This window comes from Eretmochelys imbricata, chromosome 11 (genome assembly GCF_965152235.1).
Source record: "Eretmochelys imbricata isolate rEreImb1 chromosome 11, rEreImb1.hap1, whole genome shotgun sequence".
NCBI classification, from domain to species: domain Eukaryota; kingdom Metazoa; phylum Chordata; order Testudines; family Cheloniidae; genus Eretmochelys; species Eretmochelys imbricata.
This window is the reverse complement of record NC_135582.1, coordinates 18,110,193-18,129,305: the sequence shown is the minus strand read 5'-3', so window position 1 is coordinate 18,129,305 and position 19,113 is coordinate 18,110,193. Positions and strand designations below refer to the sequence as shown.

The 19,113-nt window shown below is 39.8% G+C and overlaps 1 protein-coding gene across 1 annotated transcript in view; it reads right to left on the bottom strand.

Annotated features, from left to right (window-relative positions):
* Positions 1-19,113, bottom strand: part of MGAT5 (alpha-1,6-mannosylglycoprotein 6-beta-N-acetylglucosaminyltransferase) — a 232,462-nt gene that overhangs the window by 72,291 nt on the left and 141,058 nt on the right. The window contains exons 6-10 of the mRNA XM_077829937.1: positions 17,050-17,121; positions 15,844-16,005; positions 12,764-12,933; positions 11,645-11,779; positions 797-930 (exon numbers count right to left, since the gene is read on the bottom strand). Coding sequence (XP_077686063.1) covers positions 797-930; positions 11,645-11,779; positions 12,764-12,933; positions 15,844-16,005; positions 17,050-17,121 — 673 coding nt within the window. The remainder of the gene's footprint in view (positions 1-796; positions 931-11,644; positions 11,780-12,763; positions 12,934-15,843; positions 16,006-17,049; positions 17,122-19,113) is intronic.

Here is a 19,113-nt window from a genome sequence, read left to right as displayed (position 1 = left end):
ATCAGGCATTGCACGAGCTGTCAAAACATTTCAGAGCCACTGAATAGCTTTACTTTTTTTCTTTTTTTTTAATAATAGTCAATAAGTGCAACTTTCAGCTACATTGTTCTCAAGTACATGTTTTAATTTTCAACAGTGTTGTAGGTTGTTGGGCTGAAATAATTTGAATCAGTCCACCTCAGTTTAAATGCTCATAACAGGAAAACAAGCAGGGTGGGGTGCAAGCAAACCTTGAAAACTATCTGCAAGAAAAACTACAGACGCAAAAATTACGTTGAATGATGGAGATTGTGAGTTTATGATACCTGAATGAAAAGCACTGGGGAAATCATTGTGCTCTGTTCAGTTAAAGACAAAACTTATGAAAAAAGGCAGAAATACAACATCACAGCCTGAAGAACTCTGACTTAAAATGATCAAATACAACAGTAATTTAGTCTACCAAATGGAATCACTCTGCAGATACGTTAAAAAACAACCACCAATCACTCTGCAGAAGCGTTTGAGAAACTGAAGCTAACAAAAGTGAACTCCAGACATCAGTATGCGTTGGAAAGCTAATTTTAGAATAAACCTCCTTACCAAAATTTATACCCAGTTAACACTGTTCTTTTGTGCATTTGTGCTGAGTTTACTGTAGCTTAGCATATTCAAAAACAAATTGCAAGCCCCCTATCCTCTGCGTTTTACTAGATTATGACCTAGCTTTTGAAACGGCAAAGATTCTCCCTAATGGCAACATTCACTTTTAATTCTAGCTCTAGAAGCAATTATATATGAAAACAAGGATACTTACGGAACATTGTATAAAACTGCTGTGGATTAAGGTTCCATTTCCCCCATGGTGTCTTGTGGCCTTTAGACTGGGCATAATGAGCATGATTAAACTCAGGTTCAGTCCCGAATGAATCCAATACTCGTAACATACACCTGAATAAAAAACAAGTAATTAAAACTGTTCATGTATTTCTTTGACTAAGCTTTTCTTTTAAATTTAAGAACTTCCTTTATCCAGAACAAACCTTAATCATTTCTAAATTGTGCAATCACAAATATGTTTTTACTGTTCACTTTCATTGAAATAATGAATGTCACCAACCATAGATGCAACCAAACAGGCTTTGAGAAGAACAAATGTACGTTTCAAAAGTCACTAACTACTGTACATTCATATAAACTAAAATGGAAAATGCACATATCTGGTATTTGGTTTTGTTGGATACTGTTTATTAACTTAGCATATTTATCTGGGACTAGCTGTTTAAAGGCACAGTGTAAAGTATCAAAGAAAAAGGTTTTAAATTCCTCTCTGTCCCTAATTTATAGCAAAAACTAGAAAAGATTTAAAGTATAATTTACCTCTCTCTTTGAATCCTTCCACTGGCTCTCGCTTCTCTATCACATCAAACATAAGCTGTTTGTCTTTACTTCCCAGGCCCTTCCTGGCCTATCTTCACTGTACCTGGCATCTTTCATTCACTACTGAAATGATGCCAACCTGCATGGCCCACTTGTTAACTTTTCAGATAAGCACCTTTGTGCTTTCTCCCATACTGCCCCCTCATGGTTGGAAGGAGATCTCCTTAATCACATGAAAAGCTACCTCATCATTCCCCTTCAAATCATTCCTTAAAACTTTTTAGTTTTTACCATGCCGCCTACAACTTGACAGCAATTAGGCCACTAGTGTGCTGAGTCCACCGTCAGTCATGTTGCCCAGTGTTGTCTCATTGTTTCCTTACACTCCCATATGTCTATATCAAGCTGTTGTTTCTTGTCTTATATATAGATTGTAAGCTCTGGGGGGTAGGGACTGTCTTTGTGTTCTATGTACAGCTCCTAGCACTACAGGGTCCTGGTCTATGACTAGGGCCCCTAGGTGCTAATGTAATTCTGACAGAAAATAATGACTGCTGACTCTTCTAAATGGACACCAATTCTGATTTTGGTGTCTCCTAATCTTTTTAAGGGCTGAGAATTGTCTCCCTCCAACAACCCAAGGGGCACATATGGTTTGAAAGGGAGCAGAACTTCCAAAAAAAAAAAAAAAAAGACAAAATATGGATTGTAGCAGATAGACAGCAGGGAGCTTGTAAAAGTGGGATCCACACCAAAGTGTGCTATAGAGTATAGCTCTGCAGGGGTTTGATCTAGGTCACTGCACATTGCAGGCGAAGGCATGGCCAATTGATCTACAGTTACATGGATCCACTTTCCATCCCCCCCTGGTGAGGGTCCTGCAGCTGCATGAGTTACTAAGGGGAACAGATTGCAACAGCAACCAATGAATTGGTGAGCAAGTGTTCTCCCTTTTGAGAAGTGATCTACTCTCCTAGCCCTGGTACACTACTCCTTATGCATAGCTCATTTACTCAGACAGGAAGAAAGAACTTGGCCCTAAAAATACACATGTACAGTCATTTGTAGTCATCTGTTTCACACATTTCTTTTACAATTTTTCCTCCAGCCCCCAATGTCTAAATGAAAATTCATAAAGCAATGGCAAATTGTAGCTTTAATATGAAATGTTACCTTCATATTTGAGAGCACAGGACAGAATAATTTACACGTTTTATCCCTATAGTGATCTTTCAAACAAAATGAATAGAAAAATGCTACATACTGTGAATCACAAAACAACAAAGCTGACAGTTCAGTTTTTGTAGTAGTTATTCAGTGTTTTATGTCAACTGTTTTCACTGAGAACGTTTTACAACAGTGGCAATTATCTCTGCATCACAGAGAACACTCCAGCAGTACAAAAACAGACTGCAGCCGTAAATCAGAAAAAGAACAGCATTCTTGTTTCTTGGGTAGTCTCAATCCAGCATTCCTAATAATAATAATAATGCACACTTTGGTCAGATGTGTGACTTGAGAGCCTGCTAAGCAGCTGAAGAATTGATACCTCATTGGGGCCTGTTGAATCATCTACATGAGGAGCACAAATGCTTCAGGTATATTTAATGCTACACATACAGGCTGATTTAAACAGCTAGATTTGTAATTGGAAAGGATCCAATATGGAGAAACAAAGGGTCTCTGAAGCAGCAGGAGGTACAGAAGTGATGGAAGTTCCAGCAGAAAGCAAGCTAACCAAGGAGGGAAGTAAATGAAGTGTGTGTTTATTTGATAACGGCACATGGGAATGGAGAAACGAATAAGGGAAGGAAACGTCAGATAAGAGCAGAGATGTGCACAGAAGGGACTAAAGCAGTCAGAGGACAATAAGAAGGGTCTGGAAAGGCAAACCTGAGCCATAAGACACAGCAGGGCGTGTGTCAAGACGCATGCAGACAGTTACAGAGTGCCTTCAAATTGCTGTAAGGCTGACAAGGGTATGCAGTGGCATGCTTGCTTGAGCCTTAATGGATTTTATTTAAACTGAGACATTTATGTTGAACAGCAGAACTCTAAGTGTTACAAAAATAATTATGTACCACGAATTCTTGGATATATTTACTGGTTTGAAACCATCTCCACAGAACTCGCTGCAGCAGAAAGTATTAAATGAAGTCTGAAGCGTCCTATGCTTCTGATAGCTTGGGAGTGAGGGAAGAACTTACTGAAAACTGTGCTCAGACACCAGACCATTACATTAGTACTTGATTGTTTAAATAAGTCAAGTTTTTCAGAAGCACCTTTCAAGAGACTCTTACCTACAGTAAAGCCACTATAAACCTGCCTAATGTATTTAAAGTAGGAAAAAAATAAAATCAAACAATTTAAATATCCACACTATTTAGTATATTTTCTATAAAAACGTAAGAGTGAGTGATAAACCTCTTGGTATATGAAAGGATGGAGATAGAATGGAGAGTGGGGACTGGATTTAAAAAAAATTAACAACCTCCCCCTGATTTCTCTATAGTTTGGGTTTTAACATTGTTAAAGTTACAGTAGCTGATGCTTATAAAGAAAAGGAGTACTTGTGGCACCTTAGAGACTAACCAATTTATTTGAGCATAAGCTTTCGTGAGCTACAGCTCACTTCATCGGATGCATACTGTAGAAAATACAGAAGATGTTTTTATACACACAAACCATGAAAAATGGGTGATTATCACTACAAAAGGTAAGGAGAGTGATCACTTTACATAAGCTATTACCAGCAGGAGAGTGGGGTGGGGGGAGAGAAAACCTTTTGTAGTGATAATCACCCATTTTTTCATGGTTTGTGTGTATAAAAACATTTTCTGTATTTTCCACAGTATGCATCCGATGAAGTGAGCTGTAGCTCACGAAAGCTTATGCTCAAATAAATCGGTTAGTCTCTAAGGTGCCACAAGTACTCCTTTGCTTTTTGCGAATACAGACTAACACAGCTGTTACTCTGAAACCTGATGCTTATAGTTGTCTTTCCTTGCCTGTACTAATAGTTTACAATCATTCAACAATGACTCAGTAACACCACTGATGACATCTGTTGTCAGCAATGGGTGGCTTTTCCAGTGTAGGCCACAGACTAGTCAGAACCTGCATTTCTAATGTAAAAATTTAAGCAGATCTCCTTTCAGGGCTTCTTTATACAGAATGTTGCTCATTTTGAATAGCCGTCATGTTAGTTCTTTTCAGAAAAAGCTTGTTAAAAGGTTGCTGTCTGGGAGCGAACCATTGCTGGAGAGATTGTGGAAAAAGGCAAAGGGTGATAGATACTGGTCTACTGTATGGAGGATGCATGTGTTCAAGCAGGAAATCAGCTGCACATTTTAAACTACATTAAACTATTAATATTTATGCATTACCTTAACACAATGCCCATGAATGAAACAGACCCATAGAGGCACGCAGAAAATTTTAAAATCCTGATCTAAGGCCTTAGGTATTTTGCCATTCTGAAATAAACCATATACATCAAAGCCAAATCAGTTTCGGTACATTCATGATACTGGCAACACCAAGGATACTGGACATACAGCATGTGTTACCTGATGTCTGACATAAGTTAGCAACAAGAAGGTGGTCAGGGAAAGTGTAGGACCCTTAATGAATGGGGGATGCAACCTAGTGACAGAAGATGTGGAAAAAGCAGAAGTACTCAAGGCTTTTTTTGCCTCGGCCTTCACAGACAAGGTCAGCTCCCAGACTGCTGCACCGGTCAACACAGTATGGAGTGGAGGTGAGCAGCCCACAGTGGTGAAAGAACAGATTAAGGACCGTTTAGAAAAGCTGGACATGCACAAGTCCATGGGTCCAGATCTAACGCATCCAAGGATTGGATGAATGGACTATAAAGTGGATAGAAACTGGCTAGATTGTCGGGCTCAACGAGTAGTGATCAACGCCTCAAAGTCTAGTTGGCAGCTGGTATCAAGCGGAGTGCCCCAGGGGTTGGTCTTGGGGCGAGTTTTGTTCAACATCTTTATTAATGATCTGGACGATGGAATAAATTGCACCTTCAGCAAGTTCATCGATGACACTAAGCTGGGGGAGAGCAGATATGCTGGAGGGTAGGGATAGGGTCCAGAGTGACCTAGACAAATTGGAGGATTGGGCCAAAAGAAATCTGATGAGCTTCAACAAAACAAGTGCAGAGTCCTGCACTTAGGAAAGAAGAATCCCATGCACCGCTACAGGCTGGGGACCAACTGGCTAAGCAGCAGTTCTGCAGAAAAGGACCTGGGCATTACAGTGGATGAGAAGCTGGATATGAGTCAACAGTGTGCCCTTGTTGCCAAGAAGGTCAATGGCATACTGGGCTGTATTAGTAGGAGCACTGCCAGCAGATCAAGGGAAGAGATTATTCCCCTCTATTCGGCACTGGTGAGGCCACACCTGGAGTATTGTGTCCAGTTTTGGTCCCCCCACTACAGTGGTGGCAGACGATAGAACAAGAAGCAATGATCTCAAGTTGCAGTGGGGGAGGTCTAGGTTGGATATCAGGAAACACTATCTCACTAGGAGGGTGAGAAAGCTCTGGAATGGTTACCTAGGGAGGTGGTGGAATCTCCATCCTTAGAGGTTTTTAAGGCCCGGCTTGACAAAGCCCTGGCTGGGATGATTGAGTTGGTGTTGGTCCTGCTTTGAGCAGGGGGTTGGACTAGATGACCTCCTGAGGTCTCTTCCAACCCTGATATTCTGTGATACTGGCAGCACCAATGATATTGGACATACAGCATGTGTTACCTGATGTCATCACTGGTGCTACAACCAAGAGAAATGAACAAAACAGGATTTGGTTCATCCAGAATTTCAGAACTCCCAGCAGCAGAGTCACTGCTTTTGGAGCTGCTAACTCTAGTCACCTAATTTGAAACCATCAATAACTTCCTTTGAAGTCAAGTTCTCTCACAAAACTGATATGGCAGTGAATATTGAAATGAACAAACAGCAAGTCTGAATTTAAATCACATTCAAGCCTGTTCTGTACAAGAAGACTAAACTGGTCAGCATACTGACACTGCTGAGAGAATTTAACTGACATAAAACTAAGAAATGCAAGCACAGAAACACCCTTAGCTTCACTATAGAACAAAAAAAGGCTAATACTGTAGTTATAACAAGAATTGTACAGCTATTAAATATTAAAAAAAGATGACAGCAATTAGTAAAGAAGCAATGATAAGGTAGCAGTTCTATATGATAATGTTCGTTCTATTGGAATAAACTAAAATATATGTAAACATCTGCTTTGACACTGGAATTATCCACATTAAGTAACAAATTCTTTCACTGACACAAAACTTGCCAAGAAGCTTATGTTACTCTGTGTTTGTGTATGGGGGGAGGGGCATTGGTAACAATTTATTTTAAAAAGCAAAAATAAGAAAAACTGCAGTTCACACAAATTTGTTTAGAGCCAAATTTAATTGCTAAACTCACGAACCTGGAAAAAAGTCAAATTAGAAAACAATAGGGAAAATACATTGACGTTTTAAGATGTAATGGTTCATGAAATAAGAAAAATGGAAAACTAATCAAACAATGCTGGTGTCATGCTACATTTACATATCTTCATTATAAAACATGGCAAATAGGAAATTAAATGGGGAAAAAAGGGAAGGGACCATTTTCATTTTACACATTTTTTTGGCCACACTGGCCTAATGACAGAATCGTATCTGGCAGAAAGACAACCAAAGAAATTCAGTGGAACCCGAGATTAGATTGATTAGTGTGCTCCTAAGAGCAGAACCTATCTTTAGTTCGAATTTCCTTCAAAGTCCCTGTGAGAGAATTCTGTAATGTGCAAGCTTGAGCATGAGTGTAATTTAAAATAAACCTCTGATGGAAAAGATGGAATGTCTTAGAAAAAACTGAGGCCGAGAGAAAGGCTAAGCTGACTTTTTTCTGCCTACACAAGTATACATTTCAGTACATTCACTTTTAAAAACAGAATTTATTGGGAATTTTGAGTGACACTACCAACTTGATTTAGAAGCAATTTAGAAAGTCAAGATTGTAAGTCACACAATTGTTTTTTTATTAAATCCAGGAGTATGGATTCCTTTTTACAGCACACTGAAACATTCTGCAATAAGCTATTTTAGACCTGCTGGTTCCAGGTTGGTAGCGGGGAGAGAGACAGACAGAAAGAGAGAATTTATTTCAGTGCTCAACTACCCTGACAGTTAGGAAGTTTTTCCCTAATGTCTTGCTGCAATTTAAACTCATGGCTTCTTGTCCTATCCTCAGAGGTTAAGGAGAACAATTTTTCTCCCTTCTTGTAACAACCTTCTATGTTCTTGAAAACTGCTATCATGTCCCCTCTCAGTCTTCTGTTCTCCAGACTAAACAAACCCAATTTTTTCAATCACCCCTCATAGGTCATGTCATCTAGACCTTTAACCATTTTTGTTGCTCTTTTCTGAACTTTCTCCCATTTGTCCACATCTTTCCTGAAATGTGGCACCCAGAACTGGACACAATACTCCAGTTGAGGCCTAATCAGTGCAGAGTAGAGCAGAAGAATTACTTCTCATGTCTTGCTTACAACACTCCTGTTAGTACATCTGAGAATGACGTTTGCTTTCTTTGCAACAGTGTTACACAGTTGATTCATATTTAGCTAGTGATCAATCCACTTTGACCCCAGATCCCTTTCTGCAGTACTTCTTCCTAGGCAGTCATTTCCCATTTTTTTACGCCTGAGGGAATTCTGCACCAAAAAATTAAAAATTCTGCATTCATTTTAAAATATTGCAAAATTCTGCATATTTTGTCAAAGTAACACCATATAATCACACCATTTTCAATTATTTGCTGACAAGTATTTTGAAATAAAATACCAAAATAACTGAAAATGGTGTGATTATATGTTTATTGTGTTTCTGTGTTATTGTGACAAATATGCAGAACATTGCCAAAAAATTTAAAAAAAACCCACCCTATAGTAGCTCCATCTAAGTTGTATTTCCCTAGTTTGTTTAAGAGAAGGTCATGTGAAACAGTATCAAAAGCCTTACTAAAGTAAAGATATACCACATCTACCACTTTCCCCCTATCCACAAGGCTTGACACCTTGTCAAAGAAAGTTATTAGTTTGGTTTGGCATGATTTGTTCTTGAAAAATGTATGCCAACTGTTACTTATCACCTTATTATCTTATAGGTGTTTGGAAATCAATTGCTTGACTATTTGCTCCATTATCTTTCCGTGTACTAAAGTTAAGCTGACTGGTTTGTAATTCCCCAGGTTGTCCTTATTTTCCTTTTTATAGATTGGCACTATATTTGTCCTTTTTCATTCCTCTGGAATCTCTCCCATCTTCCATGACTTTTCAAAGTCAATGGCTAATGGCGCAGATATCTCCTCAGTCAGCTCCTTGAGTATTCTAGGATGTATTTGATCAGGCCCCGGTGACTTGAAGATACCTAACTTGTCTAAGTAATTTTTAACTTGTTCTTTCCTATTTTAGCCTCATATCATACCTCATTTTCACTGTCATTCACGATGTTAGTTGTCCAGTTGCTACTAAATCTTTTTGGTGAAAGCTGAAAGAAAAGTCATGTAGCACTTCCACCTCCCCCTTCCCCTCACTGAGTAATGGGCCTATTCCTGTCCTTGGTCTTCCGCTTGCTTCTAATGTATTTGTAGAATGTTTTCTTGTTACCTTTTGTGCCTCTAGCTAGTTTAATCTCATTTTGAGCCTTGGCCTTTCTAATTTTGCCCCACATACTTGTGTTATTTGTTATTTGTTATGTGTTATTCATCCTTTATAATTTGACCTAGTTTCCACTTTTTTGTAGGACTCTTTTTGGAGTTTCAGATCATTGAAGATCTCCGGGTTAAGCCAGGGTGGTCTCTTGCCATACTTCTTATCTTTCCTATGCAGTGGGACAGTTTACTCTCATGCCCTTAATAATAGCAGCAGTTAGTGGCTTCAGTTCAGTTCCCAACGAACAGATATTTATATGTCACAAAAGTCGTCATAACTTGTATCCCCAGTAATCAATTGGCCAGAGAGATTGAACTACCCATTCATCCTTAAAGATGGCTCTCTCCAGCTCAAGGTTGGGATAATGTGCGAAAGGTATTGCCACTGACTGTGCAAGTACTATTTCAGTGGATAAACAGAGGTCGTCAGTCTCCAGTGTTACCTAGCGGCTCTGTGTTCTTGGGGAACCAGGGCATAGTACCCAGCCTGTCTGACTCACGAAAGGCCTCTGTTTGAACCAAAACCGATGGGAAGAGAGACTTACAAAAAGCAATGAAAAGGCAGTGGGAGACACACCTAAACCGCTCGGATAAGGATGACAGGATTAAGGAAACTCCCCTAGCCTCATTTGCATGGAAGATGGGACAAGGAGGCATTGCCAGTAACATACAGAACGGAGAACAGAGATTGCAAGGCAAGAACCACATCAAACTCTGGGACCAGAAAAGCAGGGAAGCACTGCATGAAGGGGGATCTCTGGTCCAGATGTTAATGAACCCACACCTGCACACACCCAGCTCAGTAGTTATCAGACCAATTCCAGTAATAAATCCTTTATTGGTATCCAAAATAGTGAAGTTCCCTAATTGCATTGTGAGCTTCCTCCAAGGAACACCGCCCATAGCCAGAAATGACCAGCTCCCATTGGCTAGCCTGAACAAAACAACTTTGGTATACTTCCTTGAGCCATCAGTTTACACAAACCAATCTAGTGTTCTCCCTTGAACCATTGTTGTTTCTCTACAAAAACCTCTACTCATGCTCAAGTAAGTGTTCAGATGCCTGGATCTAAAATCTGCATCAGTTCCATTCAGACTTCATCTTCTCCTGACTGATCATGCTGGGGGCTCTGCCTGTCTTCAGCACTCTGGACCCTCAGCTACCACCACCACCTGGGACCCCCAATTGATTCAAGCTTCACAGAGTGGTGAGAACCCAGCTCTCTCTCTCTAGGTATAGCCTTCTGACCCTGACTTGTGCGATCAGTTATAGTTTTCTAAACCTGACTTTTATAATCAAATTTAAGTTAGATTTTTTGTTTTGTTTGTTTGGCTCCTCTATGGTTATTACCTGGCAATAAATAACTTTCATGATTAAGCTGGTTGCTTCTCTCCCCTCCCCCCCTTGCACCCTCCATGGTTGTTTTTTTTCGTTTCCTCATTCACTCTGCAGCAACGCTCCTCGTACCTAAGCTAAAAGATCCCTGCAGCGCCCAAAAATCCTGTGGGATTTGCTCATCAAGGGGTTACTACCAGAACAAGTGTAATGTGAAAGTGGGGATAGGGACGTGCTGAACCTGGGACATACGAGGGTGGCAGCTTGGAAATGCTGCTCGACCCAGCCTGCTCCGGCGTACTCTATTCTGTGCCCATGGCATAGGAAGGTGTCAGCTGGGAGGTGCTGTTGGACGCAGCCTGCTGAGTCCAAGGGCCTATGAGAGGGTGACAGCTTGGAAATGCTGCTCGACCCCGCCTACTGAGTCTAGGAACATATAAGGGGTCAGCTTGGGAGTGCTGAGTAACCCGGTTCACTCAGACCTCGATCTGTTAATGTGTGTGAGAGTGTCAGATTCTGGGGATGGCAGAACCCAGCCCTGTGGAACCTAGGTCCTGCAGGAGAGCGCCGTTGGGAGGGAACTTGCAGCAGGGAGAAGTAGAGCTCCGCATGAGAACACAAGTGACATACGGAGTACATTGATAGAAGTACAGAACCCCCACCCCCAGAAGAGTCAAAGTAACAGACAAAGCTGGTAACACCAGGACTGTCAAGCCAGCACCTTTCATGAGGATTAAGTTAGTGATTTTGTTTTACATTACAGAAGATGACACACAGACTACTTCAACTGAAAAAGTGAACTCAATTTCCTTGCTGGTACATTTATCATTTGATTTAAGGTAAAAAGAACAAAGCACTCATAAGGAGCAAATGAAGAGAGAGCAAAAGTAGCAGCTTAGATGGAATACACAATTTCAGTAATATAACGATATTCTGGAAATGCTACAATGCTGCTATACTGTGTCTTGCAGACTTTCAAAGGGGAGGAGAAAGATGGTTTAGAAAAGAAAGAGGCAATAGACTCTTTATTCATTATTCTCCTAACAATGAAAGACCCCTGAGGAAGTAAAGTAATTTTTAACAGCTTGATTTTCAAATAAATTCAGTTCAAACTGGAAGGTACTCAGTATTTTATATATTTACTGCACATGTGCTACTCAATTGCTTTTGTTAAAGAGCTTCTGCAAATGGTTAGATAAAAGTAATACTTACTGGTAATGAACCCATGATGGACCAAGCGTTTTCTTAAACTGAGTAAGTCCCACAATATCAATGTAAATAAGTTCTACCACTTTATCTCCCTGGGTGGGGCAACCAGATCTGTTCCCTACAACCTTCTTCATAATCCTATCCAAAAAAAGGGGGGGAGGGGAGGAATATGTCAGCACCTTTTTGCATTCATGCGATATGCAATTTGTATTGATAATCCAATTACACTAAAAAAAACACAGTGGTTAATTATTCTAATTTTGCAAAGACAGTAACTGCATATGTGCAATTTTAATCTCTTACTGCTGAAAACCAGTAAAACATTCTAAGAAGTTTACTGAAAAATGGATTAGGTACAGTAAAATAGAGACTTCTTATAGTAGACGCTTGTCACTGAATAATTTCTCTAACCTAAATGGAGGTACAAATATAACCTGAGCAGCAATTTTCACAATGCAAATGCGATATACTGAAGCAATTTGTATATCACTTTTAGTATTTTGTTAACTGTTTTATTATATCAGAATTCACTACAATATGGTTTCATTGTATATACTGTAAAAATGAAAGCTACAGAAAAAAGGACAAATGCCCAATCTTAAACAGGTGCATTATAAAAAGTATTAAAGTAGGATGAAGTGTCACAGACTAAAAACCAAAATGACTATCCTACAAAAAAGACTAATGTAAATTTGACTGAAATATGAGCATTTTCAGAGCACGTAACTGCATTAAAATTAATTTATTTAAGACTGTAAATAGCTGGATGCGGAGTGGGGAATATTATAAATTTAAGCTAAAGGACATGGAATTAGAATAGTAAGTAATGTATCTTGTTGCAGATGTTTAAAGCACCTGTAATGGTAAAAAATTAAGCTGCTTAGTTTGAATTTTCCACCATTAATTTATGAAGTCTCAGGAGGCTGCAGCTACAATGAAAACATAGTATCCTTTTCACAGTGCATATATTTAGCTCATGAAAATAATCTTCTTATCTCCTGTTGGTGAATTATCACTTTCATTTTCCTCTTCAAGAAATTATATACAGTACTAATAGAGGCTTCAGGAGTTTACAGTTTCTTTTTTGTATTCTAGTTTCATAATTGAAAATAATCTCCTTACTCCTTGAGCTCTGCCAGTGAAGCTGAAATCCTAATGTCATGGCCAAGTAAGTAGAGAGATGTAATTAAATCACTCCACTGGACTAATTCACCAAGTGGGCCACCACTAAATGCATTCTCTGCGATCTTGAATCCGGATTCCTTTGTTAAAAGTCCCAAATGAACAAGGATCTGAAAAAAAAAGCCAGGTGTAAGCAGTAACAACATTCATTCTGCAACTAATTAACCAACGTACCTTATGTTGGCTCCTTCTTGCTCTCTCCACATTCCAACTCAAACATTTGTTTTTTTAGCTAATTTAATCAAAGAACTGTTACATTTCTCAACAGCCCCACCACTCTACTCATTGCAATAGGACTACTTCATTGCTTTAGACCATTTTTACAAACCACTGGAGTGCCTTTTTTAATCTTTTACATTCTCAGATATGATCTAAACCAGTAGTTCTCAAACTTTTTTACTGGTGACCCCTTTCACATAGCAAGCCTCTGAGTGTGACCCCCCCATTATAAATTAAAAAGTCTTTTTTATATATTTAACACCATTATAAATGCTAGAGGCAAAGCGGGGTTTGGGGTAGAGGTTGATAGCTCGCAACCCCCCCATATAATAACCTCTTGACCTCCTGAGGGGTCCCGACCCTCAGTTTGAGAACCCCTGATCTAAACAATATGATTGCACAAGAGAATGCATTAAAAATGAGGGGAAGCAGACTGATATGGAGAAAAATATGATTCTATATATAAAAAGGTCCCAATAAAAAGGTGCCTTTTTGTCCCAATAAAGTTTGAGATCAAAAAGATTATAATAAGGAAAACAGAAAATAAAATGTTACGATTAACTCACATTTTATACAATATGTGAAGATAGCAATTTCATCATTCAAAAATTGGAATGTTAAGTAATTCCCATTAAAAATTAAAGGAGTCTGAAGACTAATAAGACAAGATCAATTACAGGATAGGACCATATTTCTTCTGCTCTTGGAGGACCATATTTTCTCATTAGGTACTTGCACTAGCTCGACACTCCAGCTGAGAAGGACAGGACATGTTTCTCTCTGGGGCTACTTCACACAGCTGCAAACACAAACCACTCTGGACTGCACAAGAATGACAAGGGTGCCCCACCCCCCACCGCAATGGAGGGAATTTTTCTCTGCAGCTCTCCGAATCCTTTATGACCTTTGTAAATAAGCACTACAGCCTGTATCATAACTGAGCACCAAGCACTGTGAAGAACTATCATCCTACTTTGCTGACAAGATCATCGTGGGACATTCAGGACATCTTTAACAGCATGGATCTGCACCACCTATCCCCACCAATCAATAGCCCAACTGCATTCCCACAGTTTAAATAGTTCACTCAAGAAGTTCTGGATGCCCTAAGGTAATCTCAAGCCAAGATTTGTAAATCCAAGAGGCATCATTCCTGTTTTGTAAAAGATAGTCAGGAACAACTGGTACCACTCCTGACCAAAATAGCCAACGCCTCAGAGAAGGAACCTTCCCTTCTTCCTTCAGACACAAAATAGTTAGACCAAAACTAGCAAACTCACTCAGGAGACGTAGCCAACTATCACCCTATGTCAAACCTTCCATTTCTCTTTAAGTTCATAGAGAAGTTCACTAAAGGCCAACTACAAGCTCATCTAATTGAAACTAATATTCTGGACCTGGAACAACCTGGCCTCAGGCCAGGACAAGGAATTAAAACCATTTCAGTGGCACTCATGAATGGTCTCCTGCTAGCTGATTGAGGGAAAACATCCATTCTCATCTTCCTGGTTATCTCTGCAACATTTGACACAGTCGATCATGAAATATTGTTGTCTTGTGTGAGAGAGGTGGCAGGAATCCAGGGCAATACGCTGATATGGTCTGAGTCCTTCCTGGAGGGATGCACCCAACAAATAGCAATGGAAAACTACACGTCATCCCACAAGGATGAGTTCCCTCTCTGGTCCTTTTCAACTACATACAGTTACTAGGTGAACTGGTCAGACAACACTGACTCATGTTGCTGGTGCCTGAAGATGACACACAGCCCTACCTATCCTTCACCACACACAACCACAGCACTATCATAAAGTTGGGCTTAGTGATTGGACGAGATCAGCTCAGAGATGAAGAGAAGCTGGCTGAAGCTGAACCTTAGCAGAAGTGATACTAGTTGACAGAGGAAAGCATTTTGAAGAATTGCGGACAAGTTAAAGTCTCCTTTGGTCTGCAATTGGTCAATTCAGTCTTTAGTTTAGGCATCCTCTTGGATACCTCACTGATAAGCTCTCACATAGCAGCAATACTTTCTATCATCTTGGATTAGCTAAAAGTCTCAATTCCATCCTGGCAGATGATGACCTGGCCTCAGTTATTTATGTCTACCACCTCCTAGTTGGACTGCACAAATGTGATACACCTGGGCATGAAGTCTTCATTGCTTAAGAAATGCCAACTAGTATAAATTGCTGTAGAACAGCTCCTCAGCAACACATCAGACCTGTCCTCCGTTCTCAACACTGATTTCCCAGAGGATTTCAAATCACATTCAAGATCTCAGTCCTTATCTTCAGGGCAATCCATAGCCTGGGCCCAGCATATCTAAAAGTCCATCCATCTAGAGCTCTGGGATGAAGACTGTGGTCGACAACTCCACTCCTCTGGTGCAATCTATAATAAGGGTAAATCTTGTCTCTGTGGGACACAGAACTTTCCCAGGGGCTAGTCTGAAACTGTGGCACAAACTCCCCTAGGAACTAAGGAGCATCACAAACCTCCCCACCTTTTGCTCCCAGTGTAAGGGGCATATTCCTTTGATCCTACCTTCTCTAACACAACCACATAGCAACCCTGTATATTTTAAAAAAATCCTGCACCCTCCCCAACCCCTTTCCCCCAAAACCCCTACATGCAAAATAATCTACTAGCCCCTCTGAGATTCTCTTGGAAACAGGAGTAAGAACAAACAAGAGATTAAGTAATTTTTACTTCTTTCCCCTCAAGCATTGCTTAGATGACAAGCACACTTTCCAAAAGCTGTTATGATTTCAACTGCCAGAAGCGGTTAATAAAAAACTCACTTTTTTTCGTTTTCTTTTCTCCAGGTTTTGCTTTTCTGCAAGTGACTTAATTGCTTCAATCCACGCATCAGCCATTCGTCTGATGCGCAACATCATCCATCGGAATTCTTCATGCCTTGACATCATTTTGTAGAGGAGATCAAAGTCGGTATGAATTTCAGCCTTCAATTAAACATTAAATAATAAAATCAGAACTTCATACAGTATAATTTTCTTAAGTGACAATCCATCATACTTAAACACTCCGTGCTTCACATCCCCCATTTGTAAAATGAAGAAAAATATACCACCTATCTCACAGGTGGTTAAGGCTTTAATTAACACTTATAAAGTCTATATAGACCTTTGGCTGGAAATCACCATCACTACAAAACTGTCAGTTATTTTTATTACTGCCTTATAGCCCGGAAAATACCAAAGTCATGAGTTTATGCAGACCTCAGAAAGGATTTTTATTTGTACGGTATCATAGTTCTGTGTTTGATTATGTGATTACAAAGTGAGCCTAACTGGCTCTATCTCAGATAATCTATGATTAAAATGCACTAGAAACAAACGAGAAGTAGCCCAAAGGCACCATAATTATTTGTCATGAATGACCGAAGTAAGAAAAAGTTAGCCATGACAACATTAAGAAAGCAGCCTTAACTGGAAACAGTCCTTCTGCTAGAACATATTCACCTCAGAACAACTGATTCTGCAGAATGGAGGCAGCCTATACCCACAGTAAGGTTAATTATATAGCCCAACAATTACCCTACTATATGCAAGTGCTATACCATCAGATGATAATGTTTATAGCTCTGGAACATATGAAGAAAAACCAAATTTTAGGAAGAATAAAAATGCTGACACAAAACTAAAATACAATCAAGTGTATGAGCCATTTGCTGAGACTCTGGCCCTTGTGAACAAATCCATCATTTTTTTTTAAAAATGGACAGTTTACACCAATTCTGATTGGCCACGGAAGATACTCAGCACCTTTGTAACTATCCAGCAATATGAAGCCCTCAGTTTTGTACACATGCTTAACTTTATGCACTGCAAAAGCCCCGTTGACTTTTGTCTGTGGACTGATTAACAAACCGCTTCCTTGCCTATACAGTATGTGATAAGCTGAAGAATGAAAATGAATCTGTTGCACAATTTCACTGAACATTTAAATAAGTTTTAAGACATGGTCAAAACCACCACTGCTCTCACCATTGATTTTTGATCAGTTTCTTCGTCAGGATTTTTTGCTCTCCAAGGTAAATGAGGACACCAGTTTTCAACCTGCAAAAATAATGGATGGAAAAGTTCTTTTGTTCTGCTTTCAACGTGTGCAACTTTATCAAATTCTCTTCTATTTCATTTATGTTATATTTCCCTCCAGTTTGAACGGGGCCATAATTGATCAATATGAAGTCAGCCTAAAACAAAGCCATTTGCTGTTATGATGTGTCTTCCCAGGAAAAGACATCAAAGATGCTTTGCAGTATAAATGGACACTAGGGAAAAATCTAAGATACAGAAAAAGCACTACTCATACCTTGAATATAGTTTATAGAAGGTCATTTTCAATAGCTGGTTGCTTTTTAGTAGGCAAAAAAGGAATAATAAAATAGCTTGGAATATATTACCCAGTTCTAAGGACTGGCTATAAAACCTGTAGGGATGGATTAAAAAAATAGGGACAAGTATTCTACCCTGTATGTTTGAGTTCTCCTTTACCAGTCTAGACAAGAAACATTATACTGCCAGTGAGGAGACTTGTTGGGAAGTAACGGGGTAGGATGATGTGGATGGCACAGGAAAATGCACGCGTTTAACAAAATGGCACCACATATCAATGTCAAGACAAAGGAAGGGTAACCACAAGGACTGAGTGACTATAATGACGGGGGAATCATGACAGTAGCTGCTACCATTGTACTCCTGTACATGCTCAAGGAGTCACTGCTGCTTGTATAATGGCTGGCTAGTATAGCACCTTCCTGCTCTTCAATTTAAGATCTGCAGAGAGGCAGGATTCTTAAGCTGCATTGAGGCCTAAGCGATTGGTTTACTGACGATGTTGTGGAGAAGGAAGAGTGTGTGCACCGTCTGCCCAACTCTCAACACTATTGGTGGAGAGAAGCCACTAAAGGCCCAAGATACTTGCACACGTATTGGGGAGAGGCAGAAGAGCAAGAGTGCGCTGGCCAGCTTGGATATCATCACTAACAGGGCTTGTGTAGGAATTCCATGGGAGCAGAAGTCAGTGTTGCTGTCATTATGCTCCTGTGTTTACAAAAACAGTCAAAATAAATGCAATATTTAGCTTAGCGATAAACAAGGAGCGTAAGGTAAAAGATATTACCTCACTCATCTTGTCTCACTCCTATCCTGGGACTAATACGTTTCCAATGTCGTTATAGCCATGTTTAGCTTATTCAGACCTATTCTATGTTCTGAAAGCAGTCAACCCAAAAATCAGTAGATGAACAGCCTAAGCTAAATAGCATGCAAAAAGATTACTTAGAAAAGCAAATCACATGAAAATGATTTAGTAGAAACCATAACCTCATTAAGGAGTAAAAGAAATCCAACCCAGCCGGGTTCCCCAATCTATATACGAGCATTTCAACAAACGTCAGGACCTCTTCCACTCATCTGAAAGTGGCAATGGGGTCAAAACTCCCCCCCCCCACCCCACTTGGGAAATGCCACCCCACTTGGGAAATGCCTGACTCTTCATTACACTCAAACTCAGGAAAGATGCTGGACACTGTAGTAATTAATAGTTCGTAATTTTAATCAACACAGGCTGCAAAAGCACTATTGGAAAATACTAGAAACCCCCATTCTTGCAACCTAAGATGCACAGATCAGCTTGGCTTTGCGAAACAACTGTATTTTTTAACCAGGTAGGCAGAACTTTTGGAGCACACAGCAAGATATTTCTACTATCAAAACTGATCTGTATTAAAGGAGAGGTGACCAGGACTATTGCACAGCCCTCTCTTCTGGCTTCACACACTTACACCGCACCCAGCAGATCTTGCCACTTACCCATGGCTCTTACCACAACCCTCTCCTTCTGCATCATAAACATGTACCGTAACTCCTCACTCAACATTGTAGTTATGTTCCTGAAAAATGTGACTTTAAGTGAAACAATGTTAAGCGAATCAAATTTCCCCATAAGAATGAATGTAAATGGGGGGGTTAGGCTCCAGGGAAATCTTTTTTTGGCTATACTACACAGTAGTATAGTTGGAGGTGCCCCCGTCTTACCCCACACAG